General features: G+C 34.3%; 3 protein-coding genes across 3 annotated transcripts; 1 reads left to right on the top strand and 2 right to left on the bottom strand.

The window, feature by feature from the left end:
• Positions 1 to 4,722: 4,722 nt before the first annotated feature.
• On the top strand, positions 4,723 to 7,390 carry LOC113753905 (isoflavone reductase homolog PCBER-like). The gene is made up of 5 exons (XM_027298178.1): positions 4,723 to 5,095; positions 5,182 to 5,316; positions 5,427 to 5,690; positions 6,706 to 6,895; positions 7,016 to 7,390. Exons 1-5 carry the CDS (start codon positions 4,913 to 4,915, stop codon positions 7,186 to 7,188), a joined length of 945 nt encoding a protein of 314 aa, XP_027153979.1. The 5' UTR covers positions 4,723 to 4,912; the 3' UTR covers positions 7,189 to 7,390.
• Positions 7,391 to 10,640: 3,250 nt separating this feature from the next.
• LOC113753466 (replication protein A 70 kDa DNA-binding subunit B-like) lies at positions 10,641 to 21,151 on the bottom strand. Its single transcript, XM_027297624.1, has 10 exons — positions 20,990 to 21,151; positions 20,761 to 20,812; positions 14,409 to 14,582; positions 14,056 to 14,326; positions 13,768 to 13,977; positions 13,598 to 13,676; positions 13,373 to 13,502; positions 11,655 to 11,812; positions 11,459 to 11,579; positions 10,641 to 11,380 (listed from the first exon to the last, which is right to left on the bottom strand). Exons 3-10 carry the CDS (start codon positions 14,550 to 14,552, stop codon positions 10,961 to 10,963), a joined length of 1,533 nt encoding a protein of 510 aa, XP_027153425.1. The 5' UTR covers positions 14,553 to 14,582; positions 20,761 to 20,812; positions 20,990 to 21,151; the 3' UTR covers positions 10,641 to 10,960.
• On the bottom strand, positions 14,718 to 20,279 carry LOC113752230. Its single transcript, XM_027296355.1, has 8 exons — positions 20,087 to 20,279; positions 19,881 to 19,970; positions 19,735 to 19,806; positions 19,567 to 19,629; positions 19,382 to 19,444; positions 18,240 to 19,112; positions 15,521 to 18,052; positions 14,718 to 15,328 (listed from the first exon to the last, which is right to left on the bottom strand). Exons 1-8 carry the CDS (start codon positions 20,277 to 20,279, stop codon positions 14,718 to 14,720), a joined length of 4,497 nt encoding a protein of 1,498 aa, XP_027152156.1.
• Positions 21,152 to 21,816: the final 665 nt, after the last annotated feature.

Below are 21,816 nucleotides of genomic sequence, written 5' to 3'. Positions count from 1 at the left end.
CTAATTTTTGTACTATATTAGCCAATAATGAAAATCATGTAACTGAGTTTAAAGATGATGAAAAATCATATAATTGAGTAACTTTAACCATTAAATTTGGGTTAAAGAACTGGGGTAAGTAAAAGGGCGGCTTGCAGGGATGGGATAGGCTTAGCCTCTTATATTGGCCAAAGATAACCGATAGTCTTATAACTCATACGGTGACACAGCTGATCGGCAAGTAGTGATATAGATTATCTATGATGATCTACAAGTAGTGACATAGATGATCTACGAGTACCAAGCAAATATTTAAGTATTAATCTGTCTAATGGGTGCTCATAGTGTACTCATTAAATTATGATAAGATATATTTCAGGTGTTATATTTTTGATAATATAATATTAATTTGGAAAAACAAATAAATATAAAATATAAGGGGTAGTAGGCAAGATTAAATAGAAAAATTATATAAATATAAAAAAGAATAATAATTGTTAGTATATATATATATATATATATATATATATATATATGATAGCTTAGGTGGATGCTACGTGTCGTTCGAAAAACCCTAATATAGGACTTGGAATAAACGAAATAGAGCAGGTCTTTATTAAGAGGGCAGTCTTCATTAAGTTAATACTGAAGTGTACGAAGCATAATAGATGGAGTTAATGAAATTAGTGAAGCTTCGATAACACCTTTTCAAAGTCCAAACTTGAAGGTTCAGTTGCATTTTTTTTCCCCTTCTAAATTCTCGGTTGTATGCATATTTTTCACAAATGCTTGACTGTAGAATATATATGATTTTATTCTTCAGCAAGTTTCTCAATTGTGGATTTGCAAATGAAACAAATTTTCAAAAAAAAATAAGGGATATGTCAATAGAAAACATGCAAAATAATATCAGAAAACTGTTTAAACTTATTTACAACTTATTCCTTTCTAATGAAGTGAAATTACAGTCACCTTACTCAAAGGAAATTATAATACTTTTCTCTATCACACAAAAAGTTGCAATCAAGAAACATAATAAAAAAATAATAATAAGACCACCGACTTGAAAAGAGAAATATAGAAAACAAAACAAAACAAAACCCAAAGGGAAAAAAGAAGGAAGAAAGTGAAGGGTTTCATGTAGACGATCAATAGAAAACATGCAAAATAATATCAGAAAACTGTTTAAACTTATTTACAACTTATTCCTTTCTAATGAAGTGAAATTACAGTCACCTTACTCAAAGGAAATTATAATACTTTTCTCTATCACACAAAAAGTTGCAATCAAGAAACATAATAATAAAATAATAATAAGACCACCGACTTGAAAAGAGAAATATAGAAAACAAAACAAAACAAAACCCAAAGGGAAAAAAGAAGGAAGAAAGTGAAGGGTTTCAGGTAGACGATCATGTTCTTGTATCAAATTTTGCCATGATTTATCCATTTTTTGTTGGCAATTTAAATGTAGTATGATGTGCTTGTTATCATATGCCAAATTCGTACACTTCAAGATTGTAAGAATTTGATTGTCATTCTCATGACAATCTCAAGATTGTCTTTCCATGCCAACTTTCTCCTCTGCCGCTGGTTTTATTTAGCCTCATAGCTATAAATTTTAGAGACAATTAATTGGAACAACACAAAATGGAATTCTAAATTACCCAAGAATGTATTGTTGGATTGTCTGTGAAAGATACCTTTTTTTTTCCCAACTTAGTAAACCAAAATTTCATCTATGTCATTCAAAGCATAAATGGATATTTATTCTTATTTAGAAAGTGCACGCGCGCGCTCGAAACTTGTCTGAATTATGATCAACTAAGATTAGCTATTTTGATTTTATGAAATCAAAGTATAATGAATAAATAATAACATTACAATTAAAAAAAAAGCAAATTTCATGGAATTAAAAGATGATAAACCAAAATTGATGGATTGACATTGCCCGAACTAAGGTTTCATCTATGTCCTCATGGCTTCTACTTTTTAATCCTCCTAACAATTATTGCTACATTTTAATTGTCATCGAGGATTTTTCTTAGTTATTTTATGAAATGTAAGGGATAAAAAAATTCATTTTATTAAATGTGAAGGACTATCAATTAGATTATGTGAAATATGATTTGACAATTTTTTCCCTCAAACATGATCACGTGCAGGGCACGTGGTGAATTCCGAAAAAAAATTAGTTGGAAACCTAGGTAGGGACAAAATTTAACTGATATGAATTTATAAAAGACGTAAAATTACTTTTTTAGAATGAGAGACGGAAAAAATCATTTTACAAAAATGTGAGTAACGATTTCAACGATTTTCCCTATCAATTATATTAATTGCATTGTCCGGATTCGTTGTACCCAAATGCCTATGAGTACAAGCTTTTACCAGTATACGATGAATATATAAAAAGAAAAATAATGTTGTTCTTTTCATTTTTTTCCTAGCACATTGTAATGTTTCCTATATATATAAAAAGGAGTTTGTAAGTGATTGTTGAAAAATTTTCATCTGTTATCTTTAGAGATAATTTAGGTAGGAAAAAAATCAAATACAAGTGATTAAGCCAAACGTGCAACATTATAATGTATAGTTGAGTTGGGTTTGACTATTGTGTCCTCCCATTTACAATTGGCTTATATTCCACGTGATTATCAAGCATTTAAGTGGTGTTTAAACCACTTACAAATGTAATTGCAATCCTCTCCATCTTCTTTTATAATTGTTGGGTAACTTTTATAACTACAATAATAGAGGGTCTTAATGCTAAAGATGGTTGGTTCAGGAAGCACTTAATAATCAACATGATTGATTTTGGTTCATATTTTCAATCCATTACAAGTATAATTGTAGTGCTCTTCAACTTGATAATAATTGAGGCTTTAAATATTGAAGAATGTTGCTTCAAGTGCATGTGCTCAATTTTTTGTTGTGGGTGTTTAGATAGGTATGCTCATTTACTTTTTCTCTTTCTAGAGTTTTGGTTGTTTAGCTAATATAATAAAAACTGTGAGTTTTCTTCTGCAATATTTTCTCAATAGCTATTGTGTGAATATGGAAATTTCTTTATGGAATACTTGATACATACATACGAATATCCATAGGAAACTTTTTATATCTTTTAACTATATTTCCAAAATCCGATGTTCGTGGCTGTAGGTGGTTAGACTGTGACTAAAGATTATCTATTGACTACAATTTCATGACCAAGGTAGGACCTAAATTTAACCTTATAGTTTAAATATGTTAATTGTCGATTGAATATGGCTATGATTATGTTATAATGGTATAGGGACAAGGATAATGATATTTTTGTTATTGTTATTATGGTATGGTGTGATTATCTACTACAATCCTATTTCTTTTACTTATAAATTTTTTTCCTTTATAAGTTTGTTGATTTGGCCAATTTACTTATAATTTCATGCACTTCAATTGATTCAATTAAACTAATTAGCATGCAGTTCTAATTAAATCAATTATCGCATAGGTCAAAACTCCTGTGCTTAGCGCGGCTTTCCCCCTAGTAATACACCGGATTTTGTCTACAAACCGGATTTCGTATAAAAATTTTATTCCTTTGCTGGAACTTGAACCTTTGGTCCTTGCAGCAAGGCGCACACCACCAAGCTACTTCACCATTTGTTGATTAAGTAGCTTACTCATAATATATAAACGTTTTGTCAACTTTATCTTTTTTTTTATTTCTCTAAAACAAATTTATTTGGAATCTTTTAATAAAAATTTATGACCCCCAAACTCTATAAGTTATAAAATGGACTTCAAAAATGACATATTACATAATTCATTTTAAAGACAAATATTATTTTTAATAATTTTTTGCACTTAAAATTCATAAATAAGTTAGATAATTACACTAAACATAGATAAAATTTTATACTTGAAATTTGGTATATTACTAAATAACTTAATATTGTATTGATTCTTATATGAATTAATTATTTTATAGCAAATTAAATTATATGAGCATTTGCTATGACATTATTTCTTATAATTTATATCATATATCTTATATCAAAAATTATAAAATAAAATATTTAAATATATTTAGTGATCCACCGGTTCAACCACTCAGCCACTGGTTAAACCAGTAATCCGTTGACCCACCTCGTTCGCCGAGTTCCCTCCTGGGTTGGGTTTAATAACTATGGTACTAAGTTTATGCTCTTTTTTTTTTTTTTGTCTTAACGGCACATGTCTAACCTACTCCTACTCTTATGGAGCGGGAGAGAGGGGAATCTACTCTATGGGAAGGCCCAATTGAGCCGGGGGAACCTGACGGGAATTGAACCACCATCAGATCAGACGGGTGCACCACACACCCATATGAATTTAGAGCAAATCACATATTGAGGCACATTGATGGGAGACAAGGTTTGAACCCTTAACCTCCCACCCCACAATTAATGTGGTGGCCAACATTATGCTCTTCTTGTTCACTCCAACATTTTGTTCAACATCAGCGCTTACTTCAGGTTTGGTCATCACTGATTTGGGGACGAAATCCTACCGCTGAATGTCCCACATGAGTAGTTTCACTTCACAAGGACATTCAATTGACTTTGAGCACCTTTCTCTTTCGCAATTGCCAAGCACCCCAAGACATTGCGCATCTTGGCCAATAAGACTCCGTTAGTGCTATGATTTTTTAGGAAACCTCGTGAGAATGTTCAACTGTCTAATCTTCCGTTGATTGGTTCTTGGAGCATTTTAGAAATTTCAGAAGCCGATAAAGCATCAAAAGGAAATTGCAGCGACAGGGCTGCCTGCCAGTTTCAATACTTTTTCCTCTATAAATTAACCGTGCACGAAGCTGCAGCCTATAGGCACATTTCTGCATCTGTTCAGCTCATCAATTTACGGTTTCCATCCAATTTTGCAGCAGTAGTCTACCATCCTAGAGTTGGAAATGGATGTGAATAGCAAGATTTTGATCATTGGGGGCACTGGAAACATCGGGAAATATGTAGTGGAAGCAAGCGCAAAAGCTGGGCACCCAACGTTTGCACTGGTCCGAGAAAGCACAATTTCAGATCCTAAGAAGGCAGCCATCATCGAGAGTTTCAAGAGTTTGGGAGTCATATTTCTTCATGTGTGCTGTTATTTCTTTCTTCGTTGTCTAAATACTGTTTCAATTTTTTTTCAAAAAATTATAGAAACTACGCATGGACTGAACAGGGAGACCTACACAATCATCAGCAGTTGGTAAATGCAATCAAACAAGTTGACATAGTGATCTCTGCAGTCGGGGGAGATTTGGTAGCTCATCAAGTTAAGATTATTGAAGCAATTAAAGAAGCTGGAAACATCAAAGTAAGCACAATACAGTGTTACAAATTCTTTCTTGATTTTTATTTTTGCGTTTGTCCCTTTGTGAGTTATGACTTCCATATTCCTAAAGAAGGAGCAGTCTTTGGTTTCAGAGATTTTTACCTTCTGAATTTGGGGGTGATGTGGATCGTGTGCATGCCGTTGAGCCTGCTGCTAGCTTATGCAGGACCAAGGTTGAGATCCGCAGAGCTATTGAGGCAGAAGGGATACCTTACACTTATTTAGTATCTAATGGATTTGCTGGTTACTTGAATTATATCCTCAACAACTTTGGAGACTCTGGTTCTACAAGTCCTCCCAGAGACAAAATTGTCATTCTTGGTGACGGAAATCCAAAAGGGATCCGAAAGAAGCTTGTCTGCTGCATTTCTTGATTGGTTTAGTATAGAGCTGGCAATTTGTCCCAAGTCCCAATGGGCTACCCATGCCCAAAGGAACTTTGGGCGGGATGGGTATTATAATTTGGTATTGGGTTTAAGTTGGGACACATCCCAACTATACCCATTAATGAATGGGAAAGGATGGGAAATACTTGGGTACCCATTGGGCTCAAATGGCAAGGGCTTCCGTTTGGATTAGCTGTTTTTGGTAGGTGTTTTTGAAATATTTTATTGTAGCAGTGTATATGAAAAATTTTTTACTATAAAATTTTTTTGAAATATTTGATATATTATATGGATGGGATGTTTCTTGAGTTATTGTATATTACTGTAACATTGTATTTGAAAAAACTTATTTTTTGAAAAAAAAGTCAATCCAAACGGAATCTTAGATTTCAAAAATTATCTTTAACAATTTTTATAGTTGATACCAGCGAATATAATCTAGTAGTCTTCCTAGTCATTATCCACAAGAATTTCCAGCATTTCAGTTAGTTTAGACCTGTCATCCTTGGACAATGATAAGGATAAATATTCAACATCCTAAGGACCTTGGCCATCTTGATATATGTTGGAATATGGGTGTATATCTATCTTTTCCTTTATTTGTTAATCCAATTTTTGTGGGAATCTTGAGTATAAAGCACTTGCATGTTTATTTAATAAAACTAAAAGAAATTTAATAAATCAAAAATATTAAAATTATATAAAAATAAAAATGAATTAAAAGAAAAAAATATGTAGAAATGGATTTGGGTATTGGGCGGGATCAATCTAAACCCATCCCAAAATGATCCCGCCCAAGTTTAGTCCCAAAACACATATGGGTAAGGTTGAGCCCAAACCCATATGACTCGGTTCCATCTCAAACCCAAGCAAATCCCGCCCATCCCGCCCATTTTGCCACCTCTAGTTTAGTATCATGTTTTAGAGTTCATCGTTCTCAATTTTTTCTTCAATTTTATGTTTCGTTGCAGTTGTTTACACCAAGGAAGAAGACATTGCTGCATACACCATCAAAGCAGCAGATGACCTAAGGACTCTGAACAAGAGTCTGTACATTTCACCACCTGCCAACACTTTGTCCTACAACGAAATAGTATCATTGTGGGAAAAGAAAATTGGCAAGACCCTCGAAAAGACCTACGTTCCAGGGGACGAAGTTCTTAAGAAAATTCAAGGTCATCTAACAAAAAGAAGAAAGTGCACAAGTTGCTAATTTTAATACAATAGCATCTACTATTATTAACACCTATTCCGCGTTCTAATCAAATTGGTTTCTTTTCTTGTATCTTTCGCAGAGGCTTCAATGCCATTAAAATTGCTCCTGTCTTTGGCATACACAGTTTTCGTGAAGGGAGAACTAGCCAAATTTGAGATCAAGGCTTCTTTTGGCATGGAGGCAACGGAGCTCTATCCTGATGTTAAATACACCACACTTGATGAGTACCTCAGCCAGTTTGCATCAAATTAGCTTAGATGCTTTCAGATTAGCTCTACCAGATTTTTGCAGCAGTTTCTTGTGTACTACTAGATTTTGTTCTTCTTCCAGATGAGGATTGTCATGAATGTGATCGAAATAAAATCTGCCCTTAATTTGTATCCCGTCTTTTGTGTACTTGGGTTGAATTCTTCCAACTTGAAATCATCATCTGGTTGCCTCTGAGTATCCTTTCTTGATACTTACAACTACATAGTCGAGAAAGTTGGATAACGGTGCTAACCACCTGCCTTATGATTTGGATCCCTTTTTGGCCGAGGCTAAATTCCGGACAATGTAAGGCAAATTATATACTCCTCGTCTCCTTGGTCCCGGAATTGCAGAAAATATTGAGATACACAGGCATAGTTGTGCTCATCTGATTGAGCTCTTTTGAGACCTGAGTTTTCAGGAAGTGGACCATTTCTCATCTAAACAGTTGCCTAAGGCCAAATTATCATAAGAAGCACACAGAAAACAAATTTGTAGCTATTTTGAACTCTACTAACTTCCGAATTTGAGTCAAAAGTCTTGTGCTTGATCTTGATGTTTCTCCACAGTCGCGATTTGATTTGGATATGGAATAGGGGTTGATCCTATTCATGGAGATTCCGTAAATATTCCATTCCAAAAATGGAAAGTTCGACACAATTGGGATTTTTTTTGGAAATTGGATGCAGTTACTAATTCATGATCTGGCATGTACAGAATGAAAACTTCATTTGGTTTGTCTCATAATTAGATCTCACAGATATTTGGGACTGCGTCTTCGCGTTGATCCTTGACTAGAGGAGAAGATTAGCCACGCCTCATAAGAAAATTCCCACGCAATTTAATTGAATTCGAAGACATAAATAACTCTTGCTAGTAACTGAAAATGAAAATTTGATTCTCCGTAATCTAATGAAATAGAACTAGTTTCATGAAAGAAACTAGTCTAAAGGAAGAGACGGAAGAAAAATACAAAACAAACCAACTGAAGAGATCTTCACACCACACAAAACATGAAAGAACAAAATCCTATTTTATGACTAAAACTACCTATCTTCCTCTCCGTAGAGAGAAACTAATCTAATGTCTTATATAGCACTCGTCTAGTGCCTTTCCCTTATTTTATTTTAGCACTAGTTTCCTAAGAGAACTAGTGACGTAGGAAGCTAAGTGGAAAAGCTCAATCATCAAAGCCAACACCTTGACTAATGAGTATATCTCCCACAATAAGAACAAACTTTCTACGTGGTCCCCGCTTTGATTTCTTATTGCTAGTGGATTTCATCATATCAATTCAATTCTTCATCAGCAATTCCGTAGGAAGCTAAGTGGAAAAGCTCAATCATCAAAGCTAACACCTTGACTAATGAGTATATCTCCCACAATAAGAACAAACTTTCTACGTGGTCCCCGCTTTGATTTCTTATTGCTAGTGGATTTCATCATATCAATTCAATTCTTCATCAGCAATTCCGTTGGTTTGCACAATTTAGGGTGATGGTGGAAAGCTTTTAGAAGCTTTCACGTGTGGAGAAATCTTCTCAAGAAGGTCCCCTTTTAGCACTTTTCTGCTTCACTTTCTGAAATTATATCCAAATATCAAATATAAATATATATTGACAATTAAAACAATATTTGGCAAGGATAAAGAGGAAAATTAACGATAAAATTATTAACAATTAATACCCTATCATTAACTTAAGATTTAATTATTTCTAGTCGAGTTTTCAACCTTACATTTAAATTTAGATTTGTCAAAATAAGTTATCATTTAAAGTTAATGTAAAGCAAAAGATTATTTAAAATTTATTCTATCCTATAATAAGGAATATGATTATTATTTCTACTCAAAGCAATGTACATTTTTCTGTGTCAATTTTATTTTCATTTTTTCATGTTCAAATATTTAGTAACATTTGACTTTATGTTTATTCATATTTTTATTGCTTGAATTTTGAGCTTTCTCTTTTGCATTCTCCATGGACTTGCATTGCTTTAAATGTGCTCAATAATCCAAATTCAATTGTATTTACCATTTCTTTATAAGGTTGAATTCTTTTGAGTAGGCTTTTCAATCTCTATATTTTAAACATATATAATTCAATAAGAATTTATATTTATTACTATTTACGTTAACATTTCAACTTATATTTGACAAATTAACTTGAGATTTAATTATTTCTATTCGAATTTTCAACCTTATCATTTAAAATTATATTTGTCAAAATAAGTTATCATTTAAAGTTAATGTAAAGCAAAAGATTATTTAAAATTTATTCTATCCTATTATAAAGAACAAGATTATTATTTTTGCTTAATGCAATGTACATATTTCTGTATCAATTTTATTTTCATTTGTTCATGTTCAAATATTTAGTAACATTTGACTTTATGTTTATTCATGTTTTTATTGTCATTTAAAGTTATACAATTGAACTAACATATTGCCACTTAATATATTCCAAGGAAAGAGATTCCTGTGCTTTGTTAAGAAAGCAACTCCAAGAGAAAAAGCAATCAAAGGAACAACTTTTAAGATTGTCACAAGTTATGAAGCTGAACAAGTCCCATCTGGCCAACAGACTTAAATGAACCTTCACAATGATTACGCATAAAATTAGTTTCCAACAATATAATGCTTATGTGCCTCAGAATTGAACTACTTGTGTTTTAATTTAATTATCTTGTATCTATTTATTGTTGGTGTTAATGTACTTTGACTTGGTTGCTTTGACTTGCTACCTATATATGTTTTAATTCTGTTATCTTGTATTTGTCTATCCTTTATATTAATGTACTTCAATTTAATCTCTTTTGCCTTGAAAAGCAAATTTACTGATAAGCTATAAATCCAATTCATATATTAGATGTCCCTCTATCAAACACAAAAAACTTCTGCAAAAATGCTAACCATTATTAATCCTACTATTTTTCAATTTCTCTGCGTATAGTTGCTGAACAAATTATACATATAATTTTAAAACCAAAAAGTATATAAGTATATTATTAATTTGTACACTGAATTAAATTTGTTAAATGAAAAATGTAGACAATTATAAATCCAGTGACAATGACAAAAAAATGTATATTTGAAAGATATCATTAAAAGAGGAAAAAAAAAGCATCTTAATGAAATGTAATAAAGACATATATATTTTTCTCATCAAATTTGCATGCTATACTTGGTGGTAATTTCAGTTAGCATTAATGACTCATATTTTAACTAAATATTAATGTATTAATGACTCAAAAGAAAATTGACAAAAAAATGACAAAGTTCATTTGTTCAAATTTAAATATTGATAACCCAATTTCTCTCCATTTCAGTAATATACATACTTTACGTATACTTTCACACATGACACTCTACTGACAAACATTCCATCAAATTTTGCTAACCTTAAACGCTTCAAGGTGGAGCCAATGGAAGTTGTAACTAAGAAGCAATACGAAAATAGTAGATAACCACACCATAGTATTATAAATAACCATAGCTTAGATCAGAAAGTTTGAGTTGATAACCATACGCACAGGAATATAGGCCTAGTGATATTTTCAGATTTAGATTAAATGCTCAGTGGCTCCTTTTGTAATAAGGTATAATAGACCACCTTGCACTTAACCTAATTTGAAACAGTCTTATTTTAGATACTTCTAGTTACATAGAATAGATAAAGGAAAAGTTCAGCCAAGATTGTTTGTTAAAGTGGTAGTACTTAGGAATAGTGAAGATCCATTCTCGAAGGATTTAACTTCAAGGATGGGCTTTGGCAGTTTAGGTGCGGTGTTTTTTAGTGGGGTTGACTCTGAGTTTCATTGGGGCTGCTGCAACTGCTGCTTTTTTCTTCTTATCTTCTGTGTTAGAAGGACTTAGTTGATCCACTCCTTTGCTTTGTGCATCCCCTTCCATTATGCTGTCAACTTTTTCTATTGCCATATCTTCAGCCATGTCGGTAACAATCTTTTTGGAATGTTCTTCTTGTGCTGCTCCCCAAGTGGATGCTGTAGCTTTGTAGTTGGTGATATATTTGCTGATGACATAGTTTTCTGCTGCAGTAGCATTGTTGATATGGGCAACTATGGCATTGTACTCTTCTGAGCTCCTGGAACTGTGGATTGTATTTGATTTCTTGACCACACAAACTAAGTTTTTGTGATTGATGAAATCTGCTATAGTGGCGTAGTGGACATTTCCCTATAGGAATAACAGAGACTTTAAGTATTTATTTGAAGTGAGTAGAATGTTGCAAAGTAGTTTTTAGTTTGAATGTACCTGCTGCTCTTGCTTTTGGATGTCACTTATGCGGAACGGGAGGAGTTGTTCAGCATCATTACCACTCAGGTCAAGAGTTATAGCACCACTCATATCACTAATTTGCACTGTTAGTCTGCAGCTGTATTTGGGTTCATGTTATTAGAAGCTTTTTGGCAGCAGTGGTTGTTAATATTAGATTAAGGTATATGTTTACCGTGGAGTGAGACGGATGCGCTGGTAGCATGAAGTGCAGGTGATCTCATAATCTGGCCTTGCTCTGATGTATTTGTAGCAGTGTGGGCATGAATGGTACCATAGCTTTTGACTTGTTTCTAGAAGTTTTGGTATGCCTCTAATCCAATAGGGCCTTGCCTGCAATGAATGAGCATTGTATTAGTACAAGAGCTAGGAAAAGTATACCAATTTTGCTAATGGTAATAGAAGCTAAAGTAGATAATAAATTTTGTAGCACTGTTAACCTATTGTGTTAATGGTTTCGGGACATGGAGTGCTGAAGTTAGACAACAAATAAAGTAAGCTAATATTACTATATATCTATGATTTCTGCTTCCAGAGCCTTCTTTCATCTAGAAGAAGTGATCATAATAAAGTAAGCTTCACTCTCCATCAAGCTCCCATAGGAGTAACCTGCCCTCCAGCAAGCTCTAATAAGATGAGAAGAGCAGTAAGCTTTTCTTGGCACACTTTTTAGTTTAGTACAAGGATAAGATCAAGAAATATCAATAACAGGCCAAAGCGAACAGTACACAGGTGAACAGTACACACAAGACAAACTTTCTAATCCTTAAGTATGACTAGCATCAATCTATGACAACCAAATTAAATATATATGTAAGGTGGTATCTTGTACTTGATCAGTCATGCACGATCATCTATTTCGGTCCTCCGCAAATAACAAAGCTGTCTTACTTTTCAATGCCATTTCATAATGTCTAAGAGGATTTACCACTGCGAGATAAGTGTATTTGAAAGGAAATTGGAACCTTTACGGTTCCTGAAGTTCTTTGTATGTAACATTAGCTTAAGTGTAAGGTATAATATAACTGGTTATAGAACTTGAATTTAATAAAGGTGAATTAACAGGTTTTAAAAGACAACGAGTTGAAGAGTCAGAAAGAAAAGTACAAAATTATGGTAAGAGGCTGTTAATGGATCATAAGTGTTCAACATTTGATACAAATAAAGTGAAATTACTTATTACGCTTCCAAATGGTATGCTAATGTCAATGCAACCGCCATTTGTTAACGTGTATTAGACCAAGCAAGAATTATATTAGGCCCAGAAGACCCTTTTATAAAAGATAATGCAAAGTGTATGAAAATTGAATTTCACGTGGGCGTGAGTTTCATAATAAAACTATAGAATCCATCAAGCAATTAGAAAGAATTAAAAAGGCTTTACGCAACAGTGAGGTTCACAAGAGAGAAAGAACAATTTGACAAGTAAGATAATGAGTTGGGGAAAAAATGATAATTACTCAGTAGCATTAAAACATAGAATTCCACCTACAAAGTCACGGAGATGCAGAAATACGAAGAAATGGGAAAAAACAAGTAAATAAAAAATTACTGGGTAAAATCGGAAAACAGGAGTGACTAATTTCAATAACGAGGACAAAATTACTGTATGCAAGGCCGTATTCCCGGAAAAACCAAATGAAAGGGAGCATTAATTAGTACTACAAAACACGTACGGATACAATGAAAACAAAACTCAAGACATTTTTGCCCAAAACATTCAAATCCCATTACCAAACAATCAGGATAGTAGGGAAGGATAGTTCAAGCCTGTAGTCAGTATAATCCAATTTGATAACCCACAAACCAATTTTGTAATGAAAGAGACTACAAACTTTTTGACTGTTGGCATGCATACAGAAATAAAGGATTGTGAGTGAGTTATATATGTACCTCAGCCACAGCTGTGAGGTCACTGATAGTTATAACTCTGTCATCATCTGGTATAGGTAGCAGTTTGAGACGATCAGTATAAGTCCGCTCAGCAATGAAGCGCGTGATTTCCTCTTCATTTTGACTGCACCTAATATTTTGTTTGTTGTAATGTAAAGGATAGTAAGCCTTTTTGGTAATGAATGTTAAATAATTCATAATTTAACTATTTTAAAGTAAAGTTACCAGTTACGCAGGCCAGTGGCTTGCTGAATTGGAGGGTTGATTAGAATGCTGCTGGAGTATTTGGTGGATAGATGCATGGCTACAAAGTTGGCAATAGCAACATAAGTTTTTCCTTTTTTGGTTTCACTCAACTTTGGATTTTCGTAGATGGTTTTTAAAAGAGTACTTACTATGGTAAGATGTCACTCGGACTCGAAGCGCTGCAACCACAGGTTGGGTGTGGATCATATCAGCTATGTCTTGTCCCTCTTCTGATTCATGCTCTCCCCAAAGGGTCAGGACCATTGGGTGCGACGTATGATCTTTAAGAATGATGTCCCTAGTTGGTGTTCCGCCTCTGATTGCTTTCGAGTGCACGTGAATTGCTATTCCAATAAGATCTAATAACCAGAGTTTGATATTAAAAGGTGAAAGTATTACAGTGTAAGTTGTATGCTAAGGTAAATCGGGAATGGTACCTATTTCATCAGTTGTGTCAATGTGCTGATAAACTGAATTATAGTTAGCAAAGTTGAACACATTAGGTATCAGAGGGGGGTCCACTTCATCGATTTCTTGGACAAGCGTGGAGTTGTCAATGGTCCATGAGCACTCATTTGGGTAGGTACTGTACCTTGGCAACACATTTTGAATCCTAGCATTCGATACATAATATCTTCTATATGGTTCAAAGTACTTCCTGAAGAACATTATATCTCCAGCATAAATTAGAGCTTGAGCGGTTTGACCCTGCAATTTTGAATAGAGTAAGTGCTATGGTAATTAATTAGTTGTGTATTGTGCCGAAGGATGCAATGATAAGCTATATTACCTGACTATCAACAAACACCAACTTTTGGTAGCGTTTTCCATTTCTTGAAACCTGAACCTTTTGCTTTTCAATCACTTGAACAATGGCAGTCCAGTTGTCCATGAGAGGTTGGAGTTCTGTGAAGTTTACCAAGTTGCTTTCCATTTTTTCACGTTTGAAGAGTGCTGCAGACAACTACCACAAAATCGAAGGATTCCAAAGACAAGAGTTACACTCTGAAGTAGTAATTTCGCAGAATTTAAATATAATCTATTACTAAGACATTTACTGGTACTTTATTTGCTATTTACATATAACAGAGTACAGGAATTATTGACAAGATAGCTGCAATACGTCCTTGTAAACTATATTAGGAGTCACATAATCTAAACTTGAATCATATATAGGAGGCGTGATCAAAATTTTAACAGATTTGCTATTTTTAGCTCTAGATAATGCAACATACGGTTGACCATGTGAAAAAACAGGTTCTCGCAAATAAATGCCAACATAATCTAAAGTTTGCCCTTGAGCTTTATTAATGGTCATTGCAAAACAAAGTCTTATAGGAAATTGCATTCGTTCAAAAGATAGAGGAGAATTAGGGTCATTTTCAACACGAAAGCAAATTCTATGTAGAAATACTTGCTTGCCAGCAAATTCGCCAGAACTTATGACTGCATCTATAATATTGTGTTTAAGTGATTTGCATAGAAGTCTTGTTCCATTACATAGACCTTCTGGTGGGTCAATGTTTCTCAACAACATTATTGGTGCATTTTCTTTCAATGTCAATCGATGTGGAGGAAAACCATTTGGAGTGTGGCTATTCATGAAGTCCTCTAGAATTGCTTGCTGCGAATTATCTAAACATTTATCTCTGCTTAAGTAGTCAAATGGGGTTCCGAGAAATTCCTGTATCAGCTTTTCATTGATCTGATCTACAAAATCATTTTTTGTAGTTAAAATTGCTCTATTCATTAATGAGTATGTATTTTCAGAAAATATGTTGAAGTTTGGTTAGACAGTTGTAATCAATTGATTTATGGATTCTTCTTCATTTGTATAGCGAAGAAGCAATGCTTGAGAGATGTGAATACTTTCATTTTTAACTGTGTTTTCTGTTCCATTACCTATGCGAAGAAGGTAGTTGCTAAAATCAGGATCTAATCTTGCTCTCATGTTTTCCTTCAATTTTAATTTCTGCAGATGAGGCCAAATATAAGATTTTATAAGGCTAGCTTCGATAAAGTCTGATTTTGACCCTTTTACAACTACTGGAAGAACTTGCCTAAAATCACCACCAAATACCATCACTTTTGACCCAAATAATTCAGAGTTATCCATTAGGTCTCTAAGCAAACGATCTACTCCCTCAATTCCTGCTCTATGTGTCATAGGCGCTTCATCCCAAATGATCAATTTGGCTTGCTGTAATAACTTTGCCAATGAGCTTTGTTTGCTTGCTTTGCACATGTTGTTAGGATTCATGTCTAAAGGAATTTTAAATCGTGAGTGGGCTGTTCTACCTCCAAGTAAGATAGAAGCAGCTACTCCACAAGAGGCCGTTGCCAAAGCTATACATCCCTTTGATCTAATTGCAGCTAGTAGTGCACGGTACAAGAATGTTTTCCCTGTTCCCCCAGGCCCATCAATAAAGAAACTCCCTTTGCAGTGTACAAAAACAGCATCTATGATAGTATCAAATGCTACTTTTTGATCTTTATTTAATTTAGAGATAGCAGCAATATCTTCTACATTGACTTTAAAGTTTAGCTCAGAATTTGTGTCTCTTGTACCTCCATCCAGTTCATCAAACTTTAAGATTCGTGGTACTAATCCATACATATTAATGTTTTTTCCCATTGATTCTAAAAACTTGCTAATCTCATAGAGAACTTTATGTTGTACCTGATCGCTTGACAAATTCAAAGTTCTATTGAAATCTTCTGACAGAGATTCTTTGAATTTTAACCATAAACTTCTTGGATCAGCAGGAGTGAAGTAAACTAATAGAGTAGCAAATAGTCTTCTAAAGCTATATGGCATGTGGTATAAAGCTGCTTCTTCTAGGCACTGCTCTTGAGGGTTATTGGATTCAAATAATCCTCTCATTATTACTGCTTCTCTAAAGGTATTAACATAAACACCATCGACAGTTTTCAGGTCATCAAATGATGTTGGCCCTTTTACATTCAATAACAATAATCTTAAGAAGTACCTCTCGCCCTCACTTGGATTTGCTGTAACAATTCGGCCTATTGAACCTCTCTGCTGCCTAATATCCCATATGCGTTTACCAGGTTTCCACACAAAATGTTCAGGAAATTCTTTGTATGTGCATTTCAATGTTTTGGCTCTCTCATCAGTAGCATTCATAAGGAAAAATTCAGTTAGCATACTTTTCTTAGCAAATTTACTTTTCAAAAGATCTCTAAGATCAGCATCATCTTTGAAGGTCAGAGATTGATAATTTTCAAGATGTAGCTGAAGGTTAATGACACCAGGATGTGTTTCAAATAAGGGAAATCTGTAAATTCGCCAAATGGCTTCAATAGGAGTAACCCATCTTGCTGATTGGTACTCCTTAATTTCATCTATCTCTTTAGATCTGTCATCTGAATTCACAGCAAAGTGTATTTTATCATGTCCCTTATATATGTACTTATAAGTATGCTTGACTACCTTTATTGTTGAGCAAATTTCAACATTCATATGGCAATTGAATTTTGCTAACAAGTAAGGATTATATGGAACCACCCATCTATTATCCAATTCATGGCCTCGAACTTTTACCTTTTCTCCATTGTTCCTCCGCCTATATGTTGGATAAGAATTTTCAGATTGTGTAGTCTTTTCTGCCCACTGTTTAGGATAATGAGTTTTGCATTTTTTAACAGTTGTACCTTGCATACACACGTTATCTGCATTTTTATTGCCACAAGGACCATGTATCATGTGTTTGCGAACCATTTTAAACAAGTGTGGATGCTCTTTCTTGTCAGGAATCTCAGCAGAAACAATGTGATCATAGGATTCCGTTGAATATAATTTAGACGTTGGGTGTAAAATTATTAAGAAATGTGCATGCGGCAACCCCCATTTTGGGAATTCAACAACATAGGTGTAAGCAGCTACTTTACCCAATACCTCTTTCTTAAACAACTCTTCTTTTAAAATTTCTAACTTGGCATGAAAAACTCTAGCAGAAAGATCAACACGGTTTTGAGACTCATCAGTGGGCAGTAAGTTTTCTTTGATTTCTGGCCATGATGGGTTACAAGTCATTGTTAAAAAAATGTTAGGTTTTCCGAATTTTTGAACTAAGGCCATAGCATCAACATACCTTCTTTTCATATCACACGGGCCTCCTATAAAAGATGCTGGCAAAATTACTCGTTGCCCTACTTTTGAACCTCTACATTGGCCCTCAACTACAGAATCCATGACACCCTGTAATTGCTCAGTCCTAATTTGTTGTTGCCTATGCCGGAAAAAATCAAGCCTTTGACTCTCAATTTTTACGTACATGTCCACTACATACTGTTGAAATGCACGGGCAGTATTAAGAATATTTGGTTTATTTTTCTCCCTCATCTGGAACCTATATGCATAGTATTCACGCATGGACACATTCTCCTTTGAATTCTCAAAGTTTTTGAAAGCTGTTTCAAAAAATTTTAAGCTTCAGTTTACATTTGGTAAACTAAAATTCTATTCATAAAATTTGTATTATATTTAAAAACAACTAACCTTTCTCTTCTGATTCTATTATATCTTCGGCAGATTTGAAGCTTGTTATGCAGCCTGTTGATGATTTCTAATTGATCTTTTTCTTTTTTTTTGGATTACCAGTGCCAGATCTCTGAATTCCAGGTTGCCACCCTGTTTCGCCAAAGGGAAATAGAAGTGGATACTGCAATGGATCATAACAGCCATAGTAATATTGAATTCTACGACTGTGACCCTCTTTTGTGTATACTTGAATGTGTCTAGCATAGCTGTCCTGTGAGTTTTCACCTTCAACCCACAGTGCAGCTACTTGGGATACTGTTGGCTTGTTAAAGACTCGCTGATCAGTTTGACAGTAAGATTTTAGGACTATTTGATAATTGTCCAAGTCTGGAACATGTCTCAGGCTTCGGAAAAAGCAAGCATAAGGGTTACTTTTCATGAGTTCCATGAGTTTCACCACTATGCTCTCAGTTAGTTTTGTTGAAAAAGCCAATCGATTTGCGATTTCATGTTCAGTATCATGAAAGTATAACTGCAAAAACATTCCTGATCCTTCATGGGGAATCAATTGATTTATAAAATGATACATTTGGCCCTGAATTTTAAAAGTATATATTCCGTTTCTTCTTTGGCAAAGCGATTTATCATAGTTAACTCCGAAAGAGGTGAAAGCAAACATACTATTGTATGTTCTTACATAGGTTCTGAAACAAATTGCTTCTTCAGTTTCACTAGTAAATAGCTCTATTAATATGTCTGGCATTTTATTCTCTTCTAAGACTACTTCTCCATCAGAGCAACAAAAGTTTGCAGACTCAGAATAAAATTTTTTAGCTCCGCAGTACTTGCAATTCTGTTGTTCTGGTAATCTATCAGCTTCCAAGCTTATCGAAGATAATGCCTCGATTCCCTTCACCACCCTTTTACGTTGTTTGCGTACCTTGTTTTGTTTCCTAATCGAAGCATTTTGGTCTTCCCCATAGCTTTTAACTACATGAATGGGTTAAAAATGTCATTAATATGGTTTTTAATATGTTGAAGTTTTACAACTTGTTTTAATATGTAGAAGGAATAAACCTGAATTCTGTTAACACCTTCGTCTTGACATATGTTTAGCTTCTCTTGAACGTTTAGGTTCAACTGAATATCCTATATGTGCAACTTTAAAACATTATTATATACAAAGTTGTATCATATATAAGGTTAATGGGATCGCCACTTTTATGTGATCAACAATGGTGATCAGTTTTTTAGCTAACCTGTTAGATCCTCCATTGCTTCAGAAAGCAAGCTATAGCAGGAGTTGCAGATGGGTGGTTGGTCTACAATATTGGCAAATAAGGTGATCACTTTTAGCTAGTAGCTAAGGAGAAATCTAGGTTGGTAATGTTTGTTTCAAGAGGAAAGAATAATTAAACTTAGCAGCAGGAAACAATAACTAAACCTGAAGATTGCGTCACTTTAGAATGCTGACACTTCTTTATCCGTCGAGCTGTAGAAGTAGAACCTATACATTTTCCACAGCATGTTAACTAACATATTTTGTAGGTCTCTTTTAATATATCTTTGGATATTTGTGAATTAAAAATGTTTTTAATTCCATGTGGTTCACCTTTGTGATATGTTGAAAATTCTGAAACATGCTCCTTCTGCCTTCGATTACTATCAGCTTTGTCTCCAAGAACTAAATAGATTGTGAAAGTGTTATGCGTATATGACATCACAATAGCTTAAAGGAAAAGGGATTACAAAAATAACCTGCCTCACGGTGGTGCTTATGACCACAGTTAGGTTCACAAATGCGAAAAGCCTGCTGTAACAGTTGCTTATTACTGGTGTGCTCATCATCTGAGCATAGAGATAGAGGAAAAGGTTGTTTAGTTTACAGCCATACTTGTTAGGAGTTATTATAGAGGTGGGTAGGTCTGTAAATATTCACTATAATGTAGTATACAGTGCGATACCTTTTCGTCTCAATACTAATGAAGACGTAAAAGTAGTCTTTGTCTTTTTATTTTTACTTTTATAGGCATCACGGCGTTTTTGTCGTTGGATTTCTTTCTGCTCCTCAGTTAAAGAGGCATATCTTTGTCTAGCCTTTTCGTTACGCCGAGCTTTTCGGTCGAACATTTTAGAAGGAGCAATGTTTCGATTCATAGTGGTTTGCCAAGGAAATGTCGGGCCAACTAACAAAAGTGGTTGGAACTTGAGGTATACACAAACTTGAACAATTCGAATGAATCCTAAAACACAATGGATCCTAAAACACAAGCTTATTTGTAGTATATTTCAGTACGGATTCAGCCTACGAATATTAACCACTTTTTGCTACAGAATGAACTGCAGCTCTTTTAAAATAAGGAACAACTACAATACTAATTGCTTATGCTTTCATGTAGATACACGTCATGAAATCTATGAGCGATGAAAGAGCAAAAGATTTTTTAACTGCACCACATAATACTCAAATCCAATCCAATGTAAACAAAAGAAGATTGGCAAACAAGCGTAAATTGTAAACTAACGGAGATTTCCAAACAAGCATGAATTCAATGGTAAACACAGTCCACAAATCATGTTTAAAAAAAACAAAACAACTATTCCAGCAAGTTTGGAGAAAAGCAGAAAATGAACTAACCTTTTTTAAAAAGAAACCGATAAAACTTGATCTTGATGAGAAGAGTTTGAGCCTGCATGACAAAAAAATAATTAACTTTGTATGAAAGGCCGGAACTAATAAACGGAAGAAGGATACAGATGAGAATAAAAAAAAACACCCATCCCCCTAATGACATCCCCATGGTAATTCTTTTTTGAAAGCAAAAGCCAAAATCAAATGGGCAAAATTACTTGTATACGAATCTCACCTCAATTCAAAGGAAATTCCATATCAGGGACCAAACATATCATAGAGAAACAACTATATGTAGCAACATATTTAACACCAACTAATCATAGGAGGAAAGGAGAGAAACGGAAGAAGATGGAAGGCTATGCGTGTAGCAAATGCGGAAGGAGGAGGAAAGCCATAGGGGCAAACGTGGAGGAGCTGATACTTTATCTGGTGGTTGTTTAATAATTAGAGCCATTAAGAGGTATAAAGTGGAAGAAGAAGCAAATAACCGGAAACCAGACCTAATCAGCCAAGGAATTAAACAAACCCAACATGATAAGAAGAAGAGAAACTGACATGGGTGGCAAACATGGAGAAATTAAGAGACCGTTTAACAGAGAGAGGTGAAACTGGTGGAAGTTTAATTAAAAACCTCTCATAATAGTCATCAATAATCAAAGGGGCTTCGGTGAAATTTGCAAAGTGGCAAATAAGAAAACGGTTTGGTTGGCAGAGGAAGAGTAACAGGGGTCTGAGTATTTAATGTTAGATTTGATTAATGAACAGGTGGGGTCCCTTATTCAGTGTTGTGTAATTAAGTTGAGCACCGGCCACTTCAGGATTGGCGTACGAACTGGTGCATTTTACTTAGGAATTAGTATTCTAGATCTGGGCTCATTTGGTAATATGAGCCCCTAAGCAATTAAGAAACACTTATGGGACCCATCAAAATAATAAGAGCAGACCAGTTACAATGCGTGATAACGTTGCAAGCATCATGGATAAAATAGTCATATTAACACCAACCATTGCATTAACAACTTGTACAATATCAGCTCAACATCTCTACCTCGTCCACTA

Source organism: Coffea eugenioides, chromosome 11 (genome assembly GCF_003713205.1).
Source record: "Coffea eugenioides isolate CCC68of chromosome 11, Ceug_1.0, whole genome shotgun sequence".
Taxonomy (NCBI): domain Eukaryota; kingdom Viridiplantae; phylum Streptophyta; class Magnoliopsida; order Gentianales; family Rubiaceae; genus Coffea; species Coffea eugenioides.
This window is presented reverse-complemented; position numbering and strand designations above follow the sequence as displayed.